This window comes from Martes martes (genome assembly GCF_963455335.1).
Source record: "Martes martes genome assembly, chromosome: 2".
Taxonomy (NCBI): Eukaryota; Metazoa; Chordata; class Mammalia; order Carnivora; family Mustelidae; genus Martes; species Martes martes.
Genome location: NC_137889.1, coordinates 108,740,978 through 108,762,685, shown reverse-complemented (window position 1 = coordinate 108,762,685; position 21,708 = coordinate 108,740,978). Strand labels below are relative to the sequence as shown.

Below are 21,708 nucleotides of genomic sequence, written 5' to 3'. Positions count from 1 at the left end.
TCATTTCCAACAACATGGATGGAGCTAGAGAGTACAATGCTAATAAGCAAAATAATCAGAGAAAGACAAATATCACATGATTTCTTCTGTGGAATTTAAGAAACAAAACAAACAAGCAAAGCAAAGGGGAAAAAGAGAGAGGGAGAGAGAGAGAGAAACTAAGAAAGAGACTTTTGACCACAGAGACTCTAGACTATAGAGAACAAACTGATGGTTACCAGCAGGTAGGGTAGGAGGGGTGAAAAAAGGGATGGGGGTTAAGGAGCGTACTTGTGATGAGCACCTGGTGATGTATGGACATGCTGAACTGCATTGCACACCCGCAACTAATATAACACTGTGTATTAACTAAATGGAATCAAAATAAAAACTTAAGAAAAAATTTAAGGGTAAGGAATTTTAAAGAACAGTGTGGATGTGTAAATACATTTAAAAACTACATGCAAGATTCTTTTTAAAGACTTAAAGAGTTTATTCTTATATATTTTATAAATTGAATAAATATATATTACAAAATATAAATAAATATTTTTGTATATGAATTTATATGATGGGAGGAAACATTTGTATGTTTCCAAAGCCAAATTAATGGTAAACTAAATCACTCAAAGTATAGAGCATGTAAAACAAAAAAATTTAAATAGAAAAGCTTTACTTACTGTTATTTTGTTTTCTTAATTATGAGTGAGCCTGAACATTGTCATATGGCTACTACTATATGTCCCCCCTGTAAATTGTCTATTCAAATCCTTTGCCCATTTTTCTTTTCCTTTTTTTCTGAGGGGACCAGGGTGTCTTTTTCTGAAAGATTTGTAAGAAAACTTTTTATACTAGAAAAATTAGCCCATTCTCAGTCCTGAGCTACAGATAACTTTCTGATTTTGTTGTCTGTCTTTTGGCTTTATTTATTTCACCACATAGAAATATTTTAGTTTTTAATGCTATCAGATTTATTAATCTTTTTCATCACTGACTTACAAAGGCCTTATCCATTTTAATACAATAAAGATTATTTTTCTAGTATTTTTTCTTTAAATATATTCATTAGCACATTCTATTTTTCATGCATTAGATCCATTTCTGACCTCTGTTTTGTTCTGCTGATATGTTTATAATGCTAGTATCACAGTGCTTAAATAACTACAGCACTAAAATAAAGTTTACTATTTTATTTAGAACTTCTTTTTCATATGGTTTTCCCATTTGCTGACTTTTTTCCCCTCTTTTCAAACTTCTCCTTATTAACTTCATTTGCTGAGTCTTAGAAGTGAACTCTGGAATTAGTGTGTCAAATTAAAAAAAAACAGAAAAAGACAACAGCAATTGTTTGCTATTTGCAAACAACTGTGACTTTGAAATAGCAATATCACAATCAGAATGTGATAAAAATTACATAGATTTCAAATTAACTTCAGGAGGAAGGACATATCTACAATATCCAACGGTAAAGTAGGTCTTTCCTATTAATTACAGAGAACTATTTTAGGATCATATTTCTTTGGTATTGGTTAATAAACATACAATAAATGTCCATTGAAAAAACTACATTTATTATCAATAAAATAATTTAAATCAGAAGTTAAAGTTGTTGGAAAACATTCTGGCAGTTCCTCAAAAAGTTAAACACAGTTTACCATGTGACCCAGCAATTCTACTCCTAGGTATATACCCAAGAGAACTGAAAACGTTGTGTTCACACAAACACTTGCACATAAACTGTTCATACTAACACTACTCACAAAGCCCCAAAATGAAAAACACCCAATGTTCATGAATGAATGACTGGATTTAAAAATGTAGCCTAACCGTTCAATTATTACTTAGTCATAAAAAAGAATGAAGTATTCATACATGCTACAATATGAACTTTAAAAACATCATGAGAAGTGAAACAAACACACACAAAAGGCCACATATTATGGGATTCCATAAACATGAAATGGCAATGCCAGAGAGACAGAAGGTAATTAGTGGTTGCCAGGGGAAAGCAGTAGGGAAGAATTTGGAATACAGGGTTTTTTTGGGGTGTGTGTGACAGAAATGGTCTGAAATTAAAATACTGGTGATTACTGTACCACAGTTGTATACTTTATGACAACTGAAATGGTGAAGTGTGTGAATTTTAGCTCACTAAAAATTTTAAATAAGCATACAAAAACTTAAAACTGTAAAAGGCACTGACCATTTTCTGTGGTATTGATGCAAAATTAGGATACCCGAGTACATCCTCTATGAAGTGATTGTCACAGCTTTTTCCAATCCAAATGTAAAAAACCTAAAATGAAAAAAACAACAAAATATTAAAACTCCCTAATCTGAAATTTTTTATAGCTACTTTTCTCAAAATTATCAAGCAGAAAAGGGGTAAATTATATGATCTCAGTTAAGCAAGAGCAAACATAAAAGTAAAAAGGAAATCTGTAATTGGTACATTTGGAATCTGTATCCAGGAATCTAGAGTGGTTCACATCTTCTTAGCTTAAATTTCAAGAATGCCCATAAACTATATTTTACCATCTTCTATCTTTTTTCCCTTTAGAAGGTAGTATTTTAGCCAAGATAACCAAGTATTTTAGCCAAGACTATTTTTCCTATCCACTTTTTCAGTTATTGTCTATTTTAACTAATGGGCTCTCCCACATCCACCCTTTTCCTGCTCAAAAGGTATCAGTTATGAAGTCATCTTGACCATTCTGATACCCTTCACCACCATCCTGCCCAGTGACTTCTCCTAAACTCGTAATTACTACTGTCATTTCAGGCAAAGGACAGAAGTTGAAATTGGTAGACTACTGAGGTCCCTTTGAATTTTAGAATTCTAGATGGTAAAATCCTTAAAGACAGAACTTATTCCTTTACTTTCCTATCAAGTATACATTATCCATACAATAAATAATCCATGATAATAAAACGATATCCAACTAGAAAAGTCTACAATAGATTGACCTCTTGTGCGAGGGACTAATTTATTGCCTCTCTGTTCCTTATTTCACCTTTCACTGCCTGATCTATGGTTATATGTGTTTCTCCTTTTGCCCGCTGGAACAGTGTTAAACTTTATCAGTAAAGGGTGCTTACAGAGCCACAGTCCATAAGGAAAGCACCTTCTCTTGTCAGTTTTTCTGCAGACAATTTTTGAAGAGGTGGCTGAGGTACAACCTTGTCATTAACATGTATTGCACCCTGAAAAAAAAAAAAAAAAGATGGAGTGAGCTTATACAACTATCAGCACAGTGTGGAACATAGCTCTTTATAAAATACCGAAAAACGATACTTGAGAATTTTGTAAGATGCAAAAGGTTACTGATAATACATTACCACCTTGACTATAGAATCAAGACACTCAAATGTATTCAAGTTACAAAGATAAAAACATGATGGGGTGCCTGGGTGGCTCAGTCGGTTAAGTGTCTGACTCTCGGTTTTGGCTCAAGTGGTGATCTCAGGTCAAGAGATCGGGCCCTGTGTTGGGCTCTGCATGAGGCTTGTGCTAAGCGAGGAGTCTGTTTGAGATTCTCTCCCTCTTCCTCTGCCCTTGCCCCGCTTGTGCATGCTCTCTCTCTTTCTAAAATAAATAAATAAAATCTTTAAAAAACAAAGATAAAAACATGAATATGTAAAATGATCTGTCCACTTTCTTCCCTTCTGGGATCTGGATACGTTAAAAGTACGATTATTAAATCTTCTGGAAAGCAAGCAATTCTTTTACATTTCTCAAGGAGCAAAATACAGAAGATTCCAAAGAGTAGTTTTAACTCTAGGAAGAAAAGACACTATGTATTTGCATATTAAAAATAACTGTTGGACATCAGATCTGGTTTATAATATAATCAAAATTGCACTTCTATCAGAGAGAACATACCTCAAAATAATGAAGGCCATATATGAAAAACCCACAGCTAACATCATATTTAATGGTGAAAAACTGAGAACCTTCCCCTTAAGATCAGGAACAAGACAAGAATGCCCACTCTCACCACTTGTACTAGAAGTCCTACGCATAGCAATCAGATGGCAACAACAAAAATAAAAGGTACCCAAATCAGTAAGGAAGAAGTAAAACTGTCACTACTTGCAGATGACAAGACAGTCTATACAGAAAACCCTGAAGGGGCGACTGGATGGCCCAGTGGGTTAAGCCTCTGCCTTCAGCTCAGGTCATGATCCCAGGGTCCTGGTATGGCGCCCCGCATCGGGCTCTCTGTTGAGCAGAGAGCCTGCTTTCCACCCCCCACCCCCGCCTGCCTCTCTGCCTACTTGTGATCTCTCTCTCTGTGTCAAATGAATAAATAAAATCTTAAAAAGAAAAGAAAAGAAAAGAAAAGAAAACCCTGAAGACACCACCAAAAAATTCTAGAACTGATAAATGAATCTGGTAAGGTTCCAGGACAGAAAATCAATATACAGAAAACGGTTGTGTTTCTATACACTAATAATTAAGTAGCAGAAAGAGAAATTAAGAAAACAACCTCATTTACAATTAAACCCAAAACAATAAAATACCTAAGGATAAAGTTAACCAAGGATGTAGAAGACCTGTTTCTGAAAACTCTGTAACACACTAATGGAAGAAATGGAAGATGACACGAACAAATGGAAAGCTATTCCAAGTTCATGGGTTGGGAGAATAAATATTGTTAAAATGTCCATACTACCCAAAGCAATCTGCAGATTTAATGTAATCAGTATCAAAACAGCCACAGTATTTTCCAGAGAAATAAAACAAATAATCCTAAAATGTGTATGGAGCCACAAAAGACCCCAAATAGCTAAAGCAATCTTGGAAAAAAGAAGAACAAAACTGGAGGTATCACAACCCCAGATTTCAAGATATCCTACAAAGCAATAATAATCAAAACAGTATGGTACTGGCACAAAAACAGAAACATAGATCAGTGGAATGGAAGAGAGACCCCAGAAATAAACTCATGATTATTTGGTCAATTAATCTTTGACAAAGGAGGCAAGAATATGTAATGGGAAAGGACAGGCTCCTCAACAAATGGTGTTGAGGAAACTGGAGAGCAACACACAAAAGAATGAAACTGGAACCTAAATATGTGATCTGAAACTGTAAAAATCCTAGAGAGGAGCACTGGCAGTAATTTCTCTGACATTGGCCATAGCAATGTTTTTCTAGAAGGTCTCCTAAGGTGAGGAAAATGAAAGCAAAAATAAATCACTGGGACTACATAAAAATAAAAAGCTTTCTGCACAGCAAAGGAAACAATCAACCAAACGAAAAGACAACACACCGAATGGGAGAAGATATATCCAATAAACCGAAAAGGTTTAATATCCAAAATATATAAAGAATTTATACAATTATTTATACAACAAAACCCCAAATAATCCAATTAAAAATGGGCAAAAGACATGAACAGACATTTCTCCAAAGACATCCAGATGGCCACCTGACTCATGAAAAGATGCTCAACATCACTCATCAGAGAAATGCAAGTCAAAACCACATGAGTTACCACCTCACACCTGTAAGAATGGCTAAAATAAACACAAGAAACAACAAATGTTGGCAAGAATGTGGAGAAAAAAGGAACCCTCATGTGCTCTTGGTGGGAATGCAAACTGGTGTAGCCATTGTGGAAAACCATATGGAAGTTCCTCAAAATATTAAAAATAGAATTATAATATGAGCTATTAATTTGTATTTACCCAAAGAATACAAAAACACTAATTCAAAAAGACGTATGTACCCCTATGTTTACTGGAGTATTATTTATAATAGCCAAAGTACGGAAACAATCCAAGTATCCATCAACAGATGAATGGATAAAGAAAAAATGGTGTATATACACACACACACAATGGAAAATTATTCAGCCATAAGAATGAATGAAATCTTACCACACCATGGATAGATGTAGATGGTATAATGCTAAGTGAAATAAGTCAGTCAGAGAAAGACAAATACCGTTAAGATTTCACTCACATGTGGAATTTAAGAAACAAAACAAACGAACACACATACACAAACCAAAAAACTAGACTCTTAACTATAGAGAACTGGCAGTCACCAGAGGGGATGTGGGTGGGGGGGTGGATAAAGGAGATCAAGAGTACATTTATCAAGATGAGCACTGAGTAATATACAGAATTACTAAAGCACTATATTATATACCTGAAACTAATACATAACTATACATTAATTATACTGGAATTAAAAATAAAACAAGACACCTGTCTGGCTCGGTCTTGTTAAGGCTTTGCCTTTGGCTCAAGTCATGATCCCAGAGTCCCAAGAATGAGCTCTGAGTCAGGATCCCTGCTCAGCAGGGGAGTCTGCTTTTCCCTCTGCCCTTTTCCCTACTTGTGCATGCTTACTCTCTCCCTCTCAAATGAATAAATGAATAAATAAAATCTTAAAAAAAAAAAAAGAAACCCAACAAAAATAAAAATTGTACTCTGATCACATTAAGAACAGCCAATATCTACAAAATATAAATGGAAATGTCCACTCTACAACTTAGCTTTGTAATAAATATTATAACCAAATCACAAGGTGAATTACTTCCCATATTTCTGAAAACCCCATAACCACAGACAGTATCTGACAGTCCTATTATTCAACCAAATTCATGGCTAGTGTCCTTATTTAATGTATTATTACTATCATAGGGAAAAAGCAGATGTAAAAAATTGTTACTAATACATTAGTAGCTTAACTGTAGAATCAAGACACTCAAATATATTTAAATTACAAAAATTTCAAATACACTAAAAAAATTATACCTCATCTGTCAATCTGTCTATCCTGTATAAGTTGGGGTGAATCATTTTCATCAGATGAACGAGCGGTTGACACTTTATCTGACACATGGCATATACACGATCATCCAGGCGTGTGCTTGTACCGGTTCTAAATGCTTTCTATAAAACAACAACAACAACACTGCATTTTTCAAATAAAACATAAATATAGACAAATATCAAAACAAATATATATATCATCACAGTATGGAAAAAGCATGGCCTTCAAATAGACCTGGATTAAATTCTCAGCTCTGACATTCAATAGGCAGATATGTGAGCTAGTTATTTAGCTTCTCAAAGCTATGTTATCATAAGAAAAACAGAGGAAAAATACCTCTCTAGGCTGCTGTAAGGATTAAATAAGATGATGCATATATAACAACTATTATAGTGCCTGAGACTTGGAAAGATGTTCGATGGACAGTAAATCCTCTCCTTAGAATCTCCTTCTAGAAGCACATACGTTATTAAGAGTGTGCTATAAGCACACCATTGTTCAAGCTACTCCCATATACTGAAGAGTGAGAGCATATGGCTTCATGACAGTCATCATTTGTTTTTATGTATTTTTCTACTGATCTATTGTTTTTCAAAACTTTTCCAATGCTACGTTGTAAAACTATCTAGTTAATTATTAAAAACCCCAGAAAACCTGGATTTCAGTTCTTCACCTATGTACTGAGAAGGTATGTAATGCATCTGATACATATATGATATAGACAAAGAACTACCTGTTTGAGAAGGGCCAAAACGTAGAGGGGAAAGAGCTTGAGGGAGCTGGGTGCTATCAGTGTGGAGTGCTGTAAATTCGAGACTGTTGAGCCGTACGCAGACAGGGAGTCCACCACAGCATTCACTAAGGCATCTCTTGCATCTGACAGGCTGGACGAGATAGACCGATCGACAGCTGTAACGCAATCACAGTGAACATGGATTTAACCACCAGACTCCGATGAATGCTACAAGGGATAAAATTTACACGCATTATTTAAGAAACCAACAAAAATTCTGCTTTTAGGAGAGAAAACTAACATTTTACTTGCCCCTTCATTTTGCAAGTGTCTGCTCATTACACAATTTTTGGGAAGTAAATCTGCATAATTCTCACAATCAGAACAGATCTAGATTATTTTGAATCTTTTTGTCTTCATCTCTTTACATCTGAAACCACTTAACTGCCATTGATATTAGAGAATGTGTATCAACCATTTACATCTGAGAAAGCTCTAGGGATGGTGCAGTTACTCCAGTAGAAGTCACATGTATAAAGTATCATATTTTTTTTTCTGTATAAACAATGTAAGTTCTACAATCTGAGTTATCCCTTGTGATCCTCTGAAATCTTCTTTGTCAAAGCATTCCCGGGTCAAGGAAACAAAGAGGGCAATTGAACATAGGTTCTCACACAGACAGTGAAAAGCCAGATATCGGTGTGAAACTTATTTTCTTCTAAGTACATATTTTATTAAACTAAAGATAGCCTACAGATGTGCTCAAGTATTAAAAATAAAACTACACTGAAAAATAATCTGTTATAATATACTGAAATATAGATAAAAAATAATTAAAAACTGGCATACTTTTGTAAATGCTATTATAATTTTCCCAAAATGAATAACAATGACAATTTTTCTCTAGGACTATATGAAAAATAAAGTTCATTTCATGCCCCAAGAGAAAATTCACTGAAAACCAAACACTCAATGTTACACTGATTCCCCAAAATATTTTTTTCAAATTTACACACAATAAAATTTATGTTTTTGGGTATAATTGTACAGTGATTATATGTCAAACACATAGTCATATAATCACTACCATAATCAAAATACACAACAGTTCCATTACCCCCAAAATATCCAGTGGTACTGCCCCACTGTGGTAAAATCCCACTATCTTTAACCCTGATAATCAATGATCTGTTTGTTCTTCATCCCTATAATCTTCCCTTTTCCAGGAGGTCATATGAATGTATAACTCCTTTCATTTAGCATAATGCCTGTGAGAGTCATTCGTGTCTACTGACATAGCATCAGTTCATTTCTTTTTATTACTGAGTTGTATTTCCACTGTATGGATATACCATGGTTTGTTCCTACTTTTACAAGTTGAAGGACATTTGGGTTGTTACCAGCTTTCAGTGATTATGAAGCCCTCAAAGATTTTTAAACTAACGAATTAATAAGAATTGTTAAGAAGAGTCCAATTCACAGTACTGTAAATGAAAATGGAGAACGTATATATCTTCTAAGTAAGAGATTTGTAGGGTAAAAAAAATGCCCAGGTTTCAGTTTTTAGGACAGAAAACCACCTTTCACCTGTTCCTTCACATTTTCACTCACCCATGTTTGCCAGGAGGCAGATGGCAGCCTGTACATCCACTCCCGCATATACATCTGCAAGTGAGCTTACTACTGGCAAACACAGCGTGTGCACTCTAATTCTCCGTTCACCTATACGGAAGGAGGAAGCAACATCATTGCAGAAACACATCGGGCCAAGACAGAAATAAAGCAAACAGGTCAAAACATTACTCAAATTACTATTCCAAATGGATTAAATAACCCATAGGATTCTGAAATGTGAGAACAAAGTGTTACAAGTAACACTTTTTTTTTTTTTTTTTAAGATTTTATTTGACAGAGAGAGAAATCACAAGTAGGCAGAGAGGAGGCAGGCAAAGAGAGGGGGGAAGCAGGCTCCCGCTGAGCAGGGAGCCCAATGCAGGGCTCGATGACCCGAGCCAAAGGCAGAGGCTTAGCCCACTGAGTCACCCAGGTACCCCTCAAGTAACATGTTTTAAAGAAAAATAAAACACTCTCAAATCTGTGGACTATAAACCTATACTATATTTTGTATATAGCTAAACATTAGGTTCTGGTTTTTATTTTCATATAGATCATTCCAAATTATATCCTACATAGTAAAATGTCAGAAAACTTGACTGTCAAATAACTAATATGGGCCTTATGTGCTAGGTAGAATTTTTTATTTTATGGGGCAAAAAATAATGCTAAGGATGACACAACTGGATTTAGCATGAGTTTACCAGACACATATGACCCTGAGAATGCATGACTTCCACGAGTCAAAGAAGATATTAAAGATTCAAAAATGAGTTAAAAACAACAAAAACAACAACAAAAACAGAATGCATATTTCATTAACTATGCAAATTCCCTTTATCTCCATTTATCTCCCACTGTATGTTTGTTGTCCCCATTTCCCTAGCATCTAAAAGGAGGGGAAAACTACTACTGATTTTATTTCCTGTCTGTTAACATTACCTTTGCTTGATGTATATAACAGGGCTGTCTGAAAGCACACTAAGGAAGTATCTGTCAAATTTTCTTCTATTGACAGTTGTACTGCAAATCCAGCATCAGGATTGATGTTGGCAAGGGATAACAAATCAGTGGAACGGACAAAGAAGTTTCCATGAAAAGTGTGCATTGAAAGACCTAGGGAAGAGAAAACTTTTTATAAAAGATGAAGTAACAAAAGTATCTTTATCTCAGGCTAAAGTTACTTTTTAAAGTAAAACCCCTCTCTGATTTTTGAATCAAAAGGATAACTGGAGAGTAGGACTGGGGTGTTAGCAGAGGTTCTAAATACCAGTTCAGAAAAAAACAATACAGGTTATATAAAAGGGAAAGTAGACATTTAACTTGTATTGATAACTGATCTTATACTTTCTCATATGAAACAAATGGTAGTTACTGTGTAACTCATTTAAGAATTAAAATTAGAGAGGACATTCCCTCTAGCAAACATTCACATGAAACTGAGGTAAACTAAAGACTAACTGAATGATTACGAAGGCAAAGATCATTTATCAGACAATTTTCATTTACAGTCTTCCCTACTCTTCTAATTCTCCTTCTAAAATCACCCCCAATGTGGCTTTCTCTTAAGTTCTTCCTAATAAAGCAAACATTACTTTTGCTTATTTATTCAAATTACTTAAAAAACTGGGCAATGATTATTCAATAACTACATATATTTAAAAGAGCTTACAGCTACCTGGATAAGGCAGAAAGTTCTTCATAATGAAGGATCATTGCAGGTAGTCATCAGTAATTAATTTTGATGAAAGTATATAATATAAAGCCCAACTTTAATAATTTCATACCTTTTGTACACCTTATTCTCATAACCGCTTCAAATCCAATTTTTCTTGTGAGATACCGTTTTAGGTCTTTTTGTAACTTTTCTGCTTGTGAAGGATTGTGAGTATAGTGGAAAGACGGGTAATAATAGATGCACCCTGCGGAGTACTTGGACATGCAAGCTTCAGAGAGAAACAGAAAAAGTATTAGCTACAGAAGTAAGAATATCCTGTAATAATACCCAGTAATATCTTACTTGTCCAACAACAGAAGAGATTCAATGTCATGAACAAAATCTGTCATAATGAGAAAACCTAAGTGGTCAAAAGGATAATACATAAATCTGAGCAAACACAAATATTTGCAAAGTATGTGATAAGGTTTATTATTAAGCAAAATGGTAAAGGAATTAGATTTTAAAAACAAAGAGTAATAGCGTTTTAGATATGTATAGTGCTTTACAGTTTACTGGTAATTTTCAGAGACTGTATCTATCTAATTCACATGCTTTTTACCCCCAAATGTTGAGAACTCTTAATAAAGAGTTTAGATTTGACTACATGCTAAAAGCGTTTATGTAAACAGATGAACATGACGATATCTCCTTACCTAGAGAAGCAAGATCAGAATACTGTGAACTTAAAAGGAACAGATCCACTGCAGTCTGCTGCCCTGAGCAATCTAAAGCCAGTTTCTTATAAAAATCAGTTGCAGGGCCAAGATGTTGTACAACCTAAGTCAACAGGTCATAAAGTAAGAGCTAGAAACCTTGCACTGGACAAATATTTCTACGTCTCTCTTACAATAACGAAGGGGCTATCCTTTGTCCTCCTATCAAACTACGGAAATTTTTTAAATGTCGAGATAGTTGGCACAGATCCTTTAAAAACAATAATAACTGCTAATATTTATAAAGCACTTAAAAACACTGTTCGAGATGTTTTATGCAAATCAAAGTTACCTACATTTTACAGATGAGGAAACTGAGGCAAAAACTAGTTTAAGTAATGACCGATTACATAGTTACTGAGTGGTGAATGCTGGAAGATATACCTGCCAAGTCTGGCCCACTGTATACTGTTCGTAAAGATGTTTAAGAGTCAGAGGTTAAGGAAGGCTTTTCCTACTGGCGTAAGGACACTTGAGCTGAGAAGGTGGCAACCGAGAGGAGTTAAAAATGTAAGAGCCAGGCTCCAAGTTCTTCATTACTATCCTATGTTACAAAACAAAATGTTTCAATCCTCTTAATTATAGTGTAAAATTACTATATTAGGGTTTACTCTGATATGAAGAAATATGTAAACCAGCACAGGCATTTAAGCTTTTGAGTCCCAGGCAGATAAAGAATATTTCTAGAAGTTAAATGAGAAAAACAAAACAAAACTGCACTGAAGACTTCAGTAACACATAACTACTCTCCTGTGTTCCAAACCCCTCAGTATTCTATAATGGACTGCAATGGATCGATGAACTGAGTGATAGCTATACTTGACGAGTTTAAAAAATACACTTGCCCCAATTTATTTTAAAATTAGGGTTTTTTTTCTGAAAATAACTTAGAAATGCAGTTTCTATAAAAGTGAAATATGGCACTATTTTTCCCTGGCAAATTGGTGAAGAATAAAAAAAGCAACAATACTTAATGATAGCTAGAAGATTTGAGAGTCTTTAAGGGCATAGTTGATAAAATAAAGCAAAACAAAATTTTTAAAAACCCACACAAATAAAACACACTAATAACTTAAATAAAGCTTATACTCTTTGACCCAATAATTTTACTTTTAGGAACTTTTCCTAAGGAAAAACTGAATATGTGGCTAAATAATTAAGGTACTATTAAAACTGCTAAATTCATACTAATAATTATTTGCAGTAATATTTCTTTGAGGTCAGACAAAACTTACAGACAGCACAAAATGATTCCAGTTCACTTACTATTTGAAATAAGGGATTAAAATACTCTAACAAAATCTTCATATAAAAACTCAAGTAGTATTCAGCCTCATAGTCTTCCTTTAATAGTGAAAATACTGGAGACAACAATTTAGTAGTTAGGAGACAACTAGTTAAATAGAGTACATTTATATTTACTAAGAAATATTTCTTACTTTATTTTTGAAAGTTTATTTTTTTAGTAATCTCTACCCGCAAAGTGGGGCTTGAGCTCACAACTCTGAGATCGAGTTGCATGCTCTTCCAACTGAGCCAGCCAGATATCTCCTAAAAACATTTTTTAAAGATAATTTCCAGGGACCTCAGAAAATACTCACAATATACTCTTTCAATGAAAAAAAGCCAGTTAAAAAATGTCCTGTATATGTATGATGCCCAATTATGCTTATTTGTACATGTTTATATAACTGAACACTTTTTTTAAAAGATCTTATTTTTAAGTAATCTCTACCTGCAATGTGGGACTCAAATTCAAGACCTTGAGATCAAGAGTCTCAACGCTCTACCAAGGGAGCCAGCCGGGTGCCCATAAACGCTATTATCTTGACAGTAAAGATTACTGATGGTTTAATTTGTTAGGCAATGATTTGTATTACCTTTGTACTTAAATGTTTATTAGTACGAGCATGTTAAATTATAATATCTCAGATTTAGTAAGTATTATCCCTTATATAACAGGAAAGAGCACTGTGGCCAGAAAATCAAGTCGCATCTTTACTATTAGTTATTCAACCTTTGGCAAGTTTAATCTGTTTTCCTCATCTGTAAAATGAAAGGATTAGAGGAAATGATTTCTAAATTTCTATGACTTGTAAACCAAGAACTAAAACAACACAAAACGATAATCTGATCAAACCTTCTCAGCAGAGTTTCTACTATTAATGAGGTAGAAAAGTAGAAGAATGAACAAATAGTCACACAGTCTATAGAGGTACAAACACCATCTTAAATATGACCAAGAAACCAAATATACAATACCTTTGTGCTTGATCTCTGATTAGGGTCTTCTCTGGACTGCAGAAGTCCTGCACCCAAGGAAGGTAACTGTGTCTGAAATACAGACACACGGCCACCTGTTGGAGACATTAATTTAAAGGCAGCCTGAAGTGCAGGACCAAGGGCACTGTGTGTTTCTCTTGTATTGATGAACATATTTGGTAATGCATTCAATAAGTCTTTTATAAGCTGGGAAAACAAAGATTAAAAATTGAATTACTGAGAGGGCAAGGAAATTTTCTTCTTTAAAACATTCTGGAGTATAATATATACCACTCTATCTTGGGGGACTGTAAACTGAGGGGTCAATAGATACGCTATCTACATTGTCTATGTGATATTTATATACCAAGTAAACAAATGTTAAAGACGTCAGTCAACAGTTGAAATAAAAGAAATATTTTCACACTTTACGAAAAAAAATCTATCTCACCTCTTTACTCTCATATAGATTCACAAGTAAGCTATCCGGTGTAGGTAGGAAAACATCTAAAGGGAAGAACATTTATTTTAATCAACAGATAAATCAAGTCAAAAGAATATCATCAATTTAAAAATAGTTTTTATCTGGCCATATATAATGGGCACCATAATACTGCTTATATATCCACTATGCATACATTTTACATGTGTGTGCACACATGTATAAGTACATACACAGGCACAGAAAACTTAGAATGAAGTATTTTCCAGGAAACTATTTTTTTTTTTCCAGGAAACTTTTTTTCCCCCCAGGAAACTTTTTTAAGACAAATATCAAAGTACAACAAATTATCCTTACAGAATTATGACAGGATATACTGTCAAACAAATAGCCTCAATTCCAAAATCTATAGTTAGAAAGACTTACTCACTGCTTACCATCTATATCAGACACAATCAACATTTGAGGCTGTGATAATCCCTCTTGTAAATTGTAGAAATGAATAGTGCTATCGAAGGTCATGAATCCTATTCTTGTTCGTGAATCTCCAGGAAGCCTAAGGATAAAAAGGACAACTTTAAATTCAAAGTTTTCAGTTGCATATTTTATTTTAAAAAATAATAAAATAGTAAACTAAGTCTAAGAATAATTACATGTGCTTTTCCACAGATGACAGGAAGTTATTCCTCCCTAAACCAACATACATCAGAAAAGACCAAGGATGAAACATCCCATTTTCAGATGAAAGTACATGTTTAGAGTTAGTATTTCAGAAAACTGAACCATAAATAATAAACCAAAACTAAAAATGAAATGACTAGATAATCGAAGATTTCTGGGGTGCCTGGGTAGCTCAGTCAGTTAGGTGTCTGACTTGATTTTGGCTCAGGTCAATGATCTGAGGGTTGTCAGATCAAGCCCTGAGTTGGGTTCCACGCTGGGTATGTGGAACCTGCTTGGGATTCTCTTTCTCTCCCTCTTCCTCTGCCCTCCTCACGCATACTCTCTCTCTCTCAAAACAAAACCAAAAAACCCCCAAGATTTCTTGCTAACTTTCCTCTAAAACACACTCTTTTAACTAAAAATTTAACTCTTATTTTCAGTTCCAATATTACAAAAATAATGTATCTAGTTTAAACAGTTTAAGGGAAGAATGACATATGAGTACTTTCCAAGAAAAGACAATGTAATGTAAATCAGATTTTAATGTAGAAATTTTAAATAAAAACCACATTTAAGAACATCAAGACATTTTATCTATCATCAACCTTTTAGAAGTTTTCTGTTAGAACTCAGTATGCAAAAGTCAATGCCTTGGCAAAAAAGAATAAATTACCATTTCATTTGGATGCCTCATCTTACAAAGCTATGTTTCTATGTACCACCAATTATATTAACAGCTGTTATATAATTTTATATATAATAATTATATTATTTTAGCAATATTTAAAAAATATTTTTGAATATTAGAGGATGCCAAAATAGTGTGCATCAAAACAAAAAGCATTATTCCTATTATGCATGACTGATCAGGCTAGTCAGATGGTCTGCAAACAAGATCAAAAAGCACTTCAGAGAACAGAATGAACCAAGTAATGCAAGTATTTAGCTTGCCAATATAGGTCAGGATTTATGATGTTTCTATAGACAATTCTTTGTTCCTCTGAAATTTCTAAGGTCAATGAGTATTAGGGTAGTTTGTTACCAATTAGAATGGAGACTATGTATCTACTCTATTCCAAGCTCAAAATTCAGAATTGAGCTGGAATTGCTCCACATCAAATTCCTTTCTCAATGTTGTTATCACTAGCCCTTTCCAAAAACAGGTTACCTTTTTTTTTTTTTTAACTTTCTTAATGCTTCTATTTTCTGCTTAATTAAACATATATACATGTTTTAAGTGATCTTCCATTCCCAATTTTGTCCTTTTGGTTTTGCATAGCCTATTTAACTCACAAATAGTTACTCATTGGTCTGGCTCCTATTTCTAGGGTTATATATCCTCACACTGTTTCAGCAAGCTGCCTCTTCAGTTTCAAAACTATCTCTTTGCACAGTCTTCCATTGCCACTCACTGCTAGAGCTCTATCTGAATTAAGCACCTGTGACTAAAACCAGGGCAAATGCTTCAATAAGGATAAAAATACGAGAACTCTTAAGTTATCAGCAGAAACTAAAAGGAAGGGGCGCCTTTGTGGCTCAGTGGGTTAAAGCCTCTGCCTTCAGCTCAGGTCATGATCTCAGGGTCCTGGGATGGAGTCCCACATCAGGTTCTCTGCTCAGCAGGGAGACTTCTTCCTCCTCTCTTTCTGACTGCCTCCCTGCCTACTTGTGATCTCTGTCTGTCAAGTAAATAAAAAAATTAAAAACAAAACAAAACAAAACAAAATTTTATGATTCAGATACCATGTCAAAAAGTGCAGTAACCGAAGAAGGACCCTTAGTCTGAGGTGGACAAGAAGTACTCTTGCAGTGAGAGATAAACAATGTCAAACTGTAATGAAAAACTTAATTCCATAAATTGCTAATAAACTTTTCACATTTATATATATTTGTACACACACATCATGAGTAAAAAAATTTCTTACTTGTCTAGATTTTCTAACAATGACTGGCACAAAATTGTCAAATATCCAGCTTCTACTGCGTTATGAGATACATCTAGAACAAACAAGTAAACTGCAGGCTGAGGAGGACGAAGCTGAAAGGAATGAAAATAATGTACTTTATTTAGCAGGCACAATTTATTCTTTTTATAACACTATTATTACTGGATATTTACTGAGTAAATGACACACAAAAAATACACAAATAGGAGGATTGACATTTTATTAGATCTTACGTACTAATGAAAATGACACTCCTTTAACTTTTTTCTTATAAAGTTGGTTATGGATTAAGCATAATAAGGCAGTTGTTAGGTGCGGCTGGGTGGCTCAGTGGGTTAAGTGTCCAACTCTTGATTTCGGCTCAGGTCATGATCTCTGGGTTGTGAGATCCAGCCCTGCATTAGGCTCTGCACTGGGCATGGAGCCTGCTTAAGATTCTCTCCCTTTCCTCTGCCCTTTACACCAACCCAGCTTGTGTGCTCTCTCTCTCTCTCAATTAAATTAAAAAAAAAAAAAAATATATATATATATATGGAGTTGTTATACAGTAATGGTTAAATAAATGGGCTAATGTTTTCCTGGTAGAGTGTTGATTGAGATTCATCTTTCAAAGAAAAACATGAGCTTATTTTTTAATATGAAGATCTCTATCCCTTCCCTAATACAGAAAAACACTGTTTTTTTATATTTACTTTTTAAAATCGGACAATAGTACTAGACATTAGTACTAGCTCTAGGGTTAGCTGGTCGTGGCTAAATCCCAAGGGTTAAATGCCAAGTATAAAGGAAGTCCTGTGATGGTATTCTAAGGATGTTAAGTCATTATCTGCTAGAGATATATACTGAAGTATTTATAGGTTAAATGATATGTATAAATTCCAGGGTGGTGTGAGGGGAGGGGATATTGAGGTGGGACTGGGGATAGATGAAATATATCTAGAAAAATGCTGACAACTGTTGAAGCTTGGTGAGGGGTAAATAATAGTTCACTATACTATTATCTCTTTTTTGAAGTATGCTTGAAAATTACTGTTATAGAAAGTTGAAAGGATATAGAAAATCTTTTTTTTTCTTAATATGCTGACCAAGGATCACGTGGGTCATATGGCAAAAATTAAAGATTAACTTCTTGCTTTACCATTTCAATTAGATTAAGATCCTATGGAGTCAGACCAGAGTTGGGAATGTAAGTTGTAAAGAAGGTAAGAAGCTGAGAGTAAAAACGCCCAAGAGAAAAAGTTTACTATAGTTAATATGGAAACAGACAAGGAAATAGTAGTTTAAGTGGGCAGATGCTAAAGTGGACCCAAAGGACCATAAAAACTACAAAAACCAAGAAAGAAATGGGCCAAACAGAAATTTAATACACATTAGCTGTCTCTGTTCACCTTTCCACACTAGCAACACCTTCTATTTTTGTAGACAACAAATATTAGTGACAAGGGTACTGAAGAAATAAGTGTAAGCTGTTATAAATACATTTAAAATGAGCAGATACAATAAAGAAGATGAGAAGAACTTAAACCAAGAATTTGTTTTTATAAAGGGAAAAGAATGAGCTCTTGTAGTACAATTAAAGAGAAAGTAGGGGGCGCCTGGGTGGCTCAGTGTGTTAAGTATGCATCTGTGGCTCAGGTCTTGATCTCAGGGTCCTGTGATGAGTCCCACAATGGCCTACCTGCTCAATTGGGGAGTCTGCTTCTCCCTCTCCCCTCCCCCTTGCTTGTGCTCTCTCTCTCAAATAAATAAAATCTTAAAAAAAAAAAAAGAAAAACAAAAGAAAAGCAGAATTTGATGATAAACTGGAAAGAGAAAAATTAAAGTCATTGTCCATTTATCTTGATATCTGTACTGGGTGAATCAGTAAGATGGTGATATCTTTAAGAGCCTGAAAACTGCACTTTTTGGCAAAAATGTGAGTTTTTCTATTTGAAGGTCTTAAATATTACATGGTAAAAGGATATTTATTTTCATTTCATGTCAGCAATTAAGTCAAAATGGCAATAATATTATAAATAGTCTTTATCGTAAAAAAAAAAACTACTAATGTTTCTTACTGACATAACTGCATTCTTCTAGGACATCAAGTAACCTTTACAATTGTAGAGTTTTCTATTTGTGAAGTATAAACTTTCAGCATTATTTAAAAAAAACTCATACTGGGGACAATTCAAACTTTCCAAGAATTCACTCAACAGCAAATTATAAATGACAATACAGTTATAGCCCACGACTAATTTTTACACTGAGCAGTTACCATGTAATCTGAAGAAGCAATGAACTCCACAGTTGAATTCTGTACTTCTGGTCGTTTATGAGGCTCTCCGTAAGAGCGAGTAAGGGGATTATACATAAATTCTTCAGGAACTAGGTAAAAATTAGAAATCCAGTACAAATTTAGTAATATAATTTGTAACTAAACAAGACATATGCATACCAAGAAATAAACATCTTTACCATCAATATTTGTATAAGGTTTACAATGGTTCTGTGAACATCCAATGATAAAAACGCTCTTTAAAAATATATCAAGATAAAAAAAAAACTTATTGTGAAATCAGGTGAGGAAACCAGGACACAGGTAACCTTGCTTCTTAGGCTTATGTCCTATTTGTTGTATCACATGACACGGAAAAAAAACCAGAAACACAAATTTGAAAGCAATTATACTAAGAGGACCTAAGAAATGACTAAAGGGGATAACAGAGAGACATGGCACAATTAGTCTACATGACCTTCATTGCTTGTTTTGTGACTATTTTTTTACTTTGCTGTTACTGTCACTCTCCTCATTATCATCCCCAGCCAAGATCAAGTGTCCCTAGCCTATATTCTCGCATAAAAAGTGGCATGAAAGTTTTTAAAGCAATGGAGACCAGCTAATGACCACAAATGTCAAAATGTTTAAAATAATATTAGACACACTTATTTTAAGATTCTGAAACTCACCGTCATTAACTCTATAGCACAAATTGCATTTCCATCTCCGTTGATCAATGAATGATACAAAAGGGTTGATATATGTTCGACAAGATCGGCACCTCACAATGGTATTTGATGTTATCACTGGTAATTGCTAGGAAGTAAAATAAAGATGCTGTAGCAGAAAAAAAGCACTTCAGGGTAAAAATGGAACACATACTGCTCTGCTCCACAGACAGAACAGAAAACCGTAACAGTGTTCTGAAATGGAAGCATTTTCATAAAATCCCGTGATAGGCTGAGCAACACAAGCAGCCATCAAGTTTTCTCCTTCTCTGTCACAAATTGTAAGATAACACCAAACCAAATGCAGTAAAAGCTACTGACTGATATGAAAAGCCTGGTTTGCCAAGAAAATAATTTAATTTGGAGCTCATCAGCTAGCCTCCAGAAACACCACTGAGAAAGAAACACATACCACATAGAAATGTTTTTGTGTCTGCTGCCTGACAGCACCTAGTCCCAGAGCATAAGGCACTGTGCACTAGATGGCCGCCACAGCCCTGACGGGGACTAAGGCCACAAGAACCAAGCACAGTGTGGCTTTTAAAAGAAATATGTGGAAAAAAATTTTTGTGTGCGTGAGACAGTTTCAGATGACGAAAGGTAGAAGTCCTACCTAATTTGAATGAGTTGTTTTTTTAAGAGGGTGAAAATGTTATGGTGCTAAACTTAACAAAAAAGAGACCATTGAAAAGTTGGTAATTTTAGTGATCTTTTCAAGTGCTGAGGGGGCAAAGATTACAAATTATGCTATGTAAAAATAAACCTATAAATCTGTTTCAGAGAGCTTCTGGAAAAGGAAAAGGAAAGAAAAGATTTGGGAAAGGAACTTTATATTCATTTTTAAGAAATTTAGAAAATACAAAAAAACACTTAGAAATCACATATTATTCTATCTCCCTGAATTAATCCCTGATAACATTTTAGTATATTTCCTTCTGGCACTTTTTCCTATCTCTACATTATAATTATGTGTTTGTATTCAATTTCTTTCACATATATAGTTTTTATTACATAAGTAATGACATAATACTTATGAAAAAACAGAAATACAATTAACTGAAAATGAGAAAATAAAGGATTGGCCAGAATTCTACAGCACAGAGAAAGTTACTGTTGCCAATTTAGTGTATACTTCCAGAAGGTTATCATGATGGCATCTGTGTTTAGACAAAAATTCTCACCTATGTATATGGGAAATTAACGATCCTGATTTAGAGATAATAGCTGAAACAGTATTACAGGTGATCAAACAGTATTTACTAAGTGAATAAATTCAAGGTATTTACTGCACATTTATAATTATTTTATTTTCTATCCACTCTGCTCCTTTCTACGTATCCGAGTTAGTACGCAAGTTAGCTCCATGAGGACGCTTACTAACCTTTGTATCTCAGCACCTAGCATAATGGGTAGTTTATACACGTTTTTTTGGATGAATGAGAGCAAAAGAAACTCAGTAGCATTAAGAGGGGTAGAAAACCACGGTAATAAAAAAATATGAGAAAGAAATGGACCTTTTAGAGAAAATTAATGTATCTGCAGAAACTTAATTTTTGAAGTTTAGAAATTTTAAAGATAATATTTGCATAAAATATCAGAACTATATGTAAAAATCCGGCAGGCTTATTAGTATGAAACCAACAGACTATGGAAACTTAAGAAATGTTTTCATTCAGAAGACCTGAAGCATTTGGACTTATGATTACAAAAGTTATTTGTTTCATAGAATTAGGAACCAGCATACAGTTCCTCCACCCCCAAGTGGACAACCGTTGGTGCGACCTTTATGTTTAATAAAGATGCCTAAGGTTTAACTGTAATGGCCTTTCCAACTTCCAAAACCATTAACCTTTCAAAG

At 34.3% G+C, this 21,708-nt stretch overlaps 1 protein-coding gene across 4 annotated transcripts in view; it reads right to left on the bottom strand.

The window, feature by feature from the left end:
• SEC24B (SEC24 homolog B, COPII coat complex component) overlaps positions 1-21,708 on the bottom strand; it is a 97,692-nt gene that overhangs the window by 3,353 nt on the left and 72,631 nt on the right. For all 4 annotated transcript variants that reach the window (XM_080796150.1, XM_080796149.1, XM_080796147.1 and 1 more), the window contains 14 exons: positions 19,812-19,938; positions 19,120-19,229; positions 16,842-16,954; positions 14,691-14,809; positions 14,263-14,318; positions 13,812-14,018; positions 11,490-11,613; positions 10,904-11,062; positions 10,059-10,232; positions 9,114-9,224; positions 7,503-7,678; positions 6,751-6,888; positions 3,079-3,183; positions 2,183-2,275 (listed from right to left, as the gene is read on the bottom strand). In XM_080796150.1, coding sequence (XP_080652276.1) covers positions 2,183-2,275; positions 3,079-3,183; positions 6,751-6,888; positions 7,503-7,678; positions 9,114-9,224; positions 10,059-10,232; positions 10,904-11,062; positions 11,490-11,613; positions 13,812-14,018; positions 14,263-14,318; positions 14,691-14,809; positions 16,842-16,954; positions 19,120-19,229; positions 19,812-19,938 — 1,812 coding nt within the window. The remainder of the gene's footprint in view (positions 1-2,182; positions 2,276-3,078; positions 3,184-6,750; positions 6,889-7,502; positions 7,679-9,113; positions 9,225-10,058; positions 10,233-10,903; positions 11,063-11,489; positions 11,614-13,811; positions 14,019-14,262; positions 14,319-14,690; positions 14,810-16,841; positions 16,955-19,119; positions 19,230-19,811; positions 19,939-21,708) is intronic.